Source organism: Mauremys mutica, chromosome 13 (genome assembly GCF_020497125.1).
Source record: "Mauremys mutica isolate MM-2020 ecotype Southern chromosome 13, ASM2049712v1, whole genome shotgun sequence".
Lineage (NCBI taxonomy): Eukaryota > Metazoa > Chordata > Testudines > Geoemydidae > Mauremys > Mauremys mutica.
This window is the reverse complement of record NC_059084.1, coordinates 39559884-39561622: the sequence shown is the minus strand read 5'-3', so window position 1 is coordinate 39561622 and position 1739 is coordinate 39559884. Positions and strand designations below refer to the sequence as shown.

At 41.3% G+C, this 1739-nt stretch overlaps 1 protein-coding gene across 1 annotated transcript; it reads right to left on the bottom strand.

Annotated features, from left to right (window-relative positions):
* On the bottom strand, positions 1–951 carry LOC123348408 (olfactory receptor 14A16-like). Its single transcript, XM_044985930.1, has one exon. It carries the CDS (start codon positions 949–951, stop codon positions 1–3), a length of 951 nt encoding a protein of 316 aa, XP_044841865.1.
* Positions 952–1739: the final 788 nt, after the last annotated feature.

Sequence of the window (1739 nt, the reverse complement as noted above, 5' to 3'; positions counted from 1 at the left end):
CTAAAAATGGACATTCCACTTTTTGGAAAAACATTTCCTGGCTATCACCCTACCCAAAGCCTCTCTTATCTCCTTATTCCTCAAGCTATAAATGATTGGATTTGATAACGGTGGCAGCACGGCATAGAGCACAGATGCCAACAAGTCCCAAAAGGAAGAAGACATTGAGGTTTGCCTCATATACACAAAGCTGCCAGTGCCAAAGAATAAGCCAATGACCACAAGGTGTGGCAGGCAGGTGGAGAAGGCTTTACGCCTTCCCTGCATGGATGGGATCCTCAGCACGGTGGAAAATATCTGAATGTAGGACACGATGATAAACACAAAACAGCCCAGTGCTAAGCACACCCCAAAGAGGACCACCACAACCTTGTTGAGGTACGTGTCAGAGCAGGATAGCTTTAGCAACTGAGGGATATCACAGAAGAACTGGTCAACAACATTGGAATGGCAGAAGGGCAACCTAAAGGTGTTGCCTGTGTGAAGCATTGAATACAGGAATCCACTGACCCAGGAACCAGCTGCCATCTGGGCACAGGTGCCCCTGCTCATGATCATCCTATAATGCAGAGGAAAACAGATGGCAGCATAGCGATCATATGCCATCACGGAGAGAAAGGCACATTCTGTGGCTGCAAATGAAATAACCAGAAAGACTTGGGTGATGCATCCAAAGAAGGAAATGGACCTGGTGTTGGTTAGGAAGTTGGCAAACATCTTGGGGATGGTGACGGAGATGTAGCAGAGGTCTAGGAAGGATAGGCTGAATAGGAAGAAATACATGGGGGTGCGAAGGTGGTAATCGAGGGCTACAACTGCAATGATAAGAAGGTTCCCTATCACAGCTGCTAGATAAATGAGTAGGAACACCACGGAGTATAAAATCTGTTGCTCTCGGATGTCAGAGAATCCCAGAAGAAGGAACTCGCTCACGGTAGTTCTATTGACCATCTCCTTCCACATACTTGGTGCTGCCTGCAAAGGAAAAGGACTTGGAGTAATCAAAAAGAAAGGAAGCATATAAAATATTAAGGCATAAAATTCCCATTTCAGTTAAAATTGAGTTAAGATTTTGCACCTTTTTTGTGTTGATGGAGGTTTTACTACTCATTCAAATATCTTGATGGAGACTTTGAAAGCCATCTAGGGAATGTGAGTGCTGGAAAGTGGTGAATGTGAGGAGGATCTAAGGGTTAACATGAGCTCCTAATGTGATGCTATGTCACAATCGTATGGGGAACATCAACCTGAATAAAATGTGATGGAGGTCTCATGCAGAGAGTACTAAAATATCTTTGGAATTCCTAAACAAAATAGGGGACAATTTCCTAACTCAAAATTGTTGCATCTAAAATGGGGTAATTCTATATTAGACCTTGTCCTACCAGATAAAGAGAAACTGATCACAGAACTAACGATTCATGTTAGCTTAGGTAATGTGATCATGACTTGATCACATTTATAATGTGTAAGTACAATGAAGTCCAGACCACTAATATATATACTCTGTGCTTAATAGGGCCAGTTTCACAAAGCTGAAAACAATTGTGAGCCAAATCAGCCGGGAGGAAGACTTTAATTACAAAAATATGAATTATAATTGGGAATCATTTTACAAATGCCCTATTAGATGCCCAAAAAGCCACAATCAAGGAGGAAGATTGTGCAGAACATATATATATATATATATATATATATATATATATAATCTGGATTAGAGGGGAAGTTGTAAAAATAAA

What these genes read in the sequence shown, in the direction of transcription:
- LOC123348408 (XM_044985930.1), bottom strand. Translation starts at nt 951, where the DNA reads ATGGTCAATAGAACTACCGTGAGCGAGTTCCTTCTTCTGGGATTCTCT.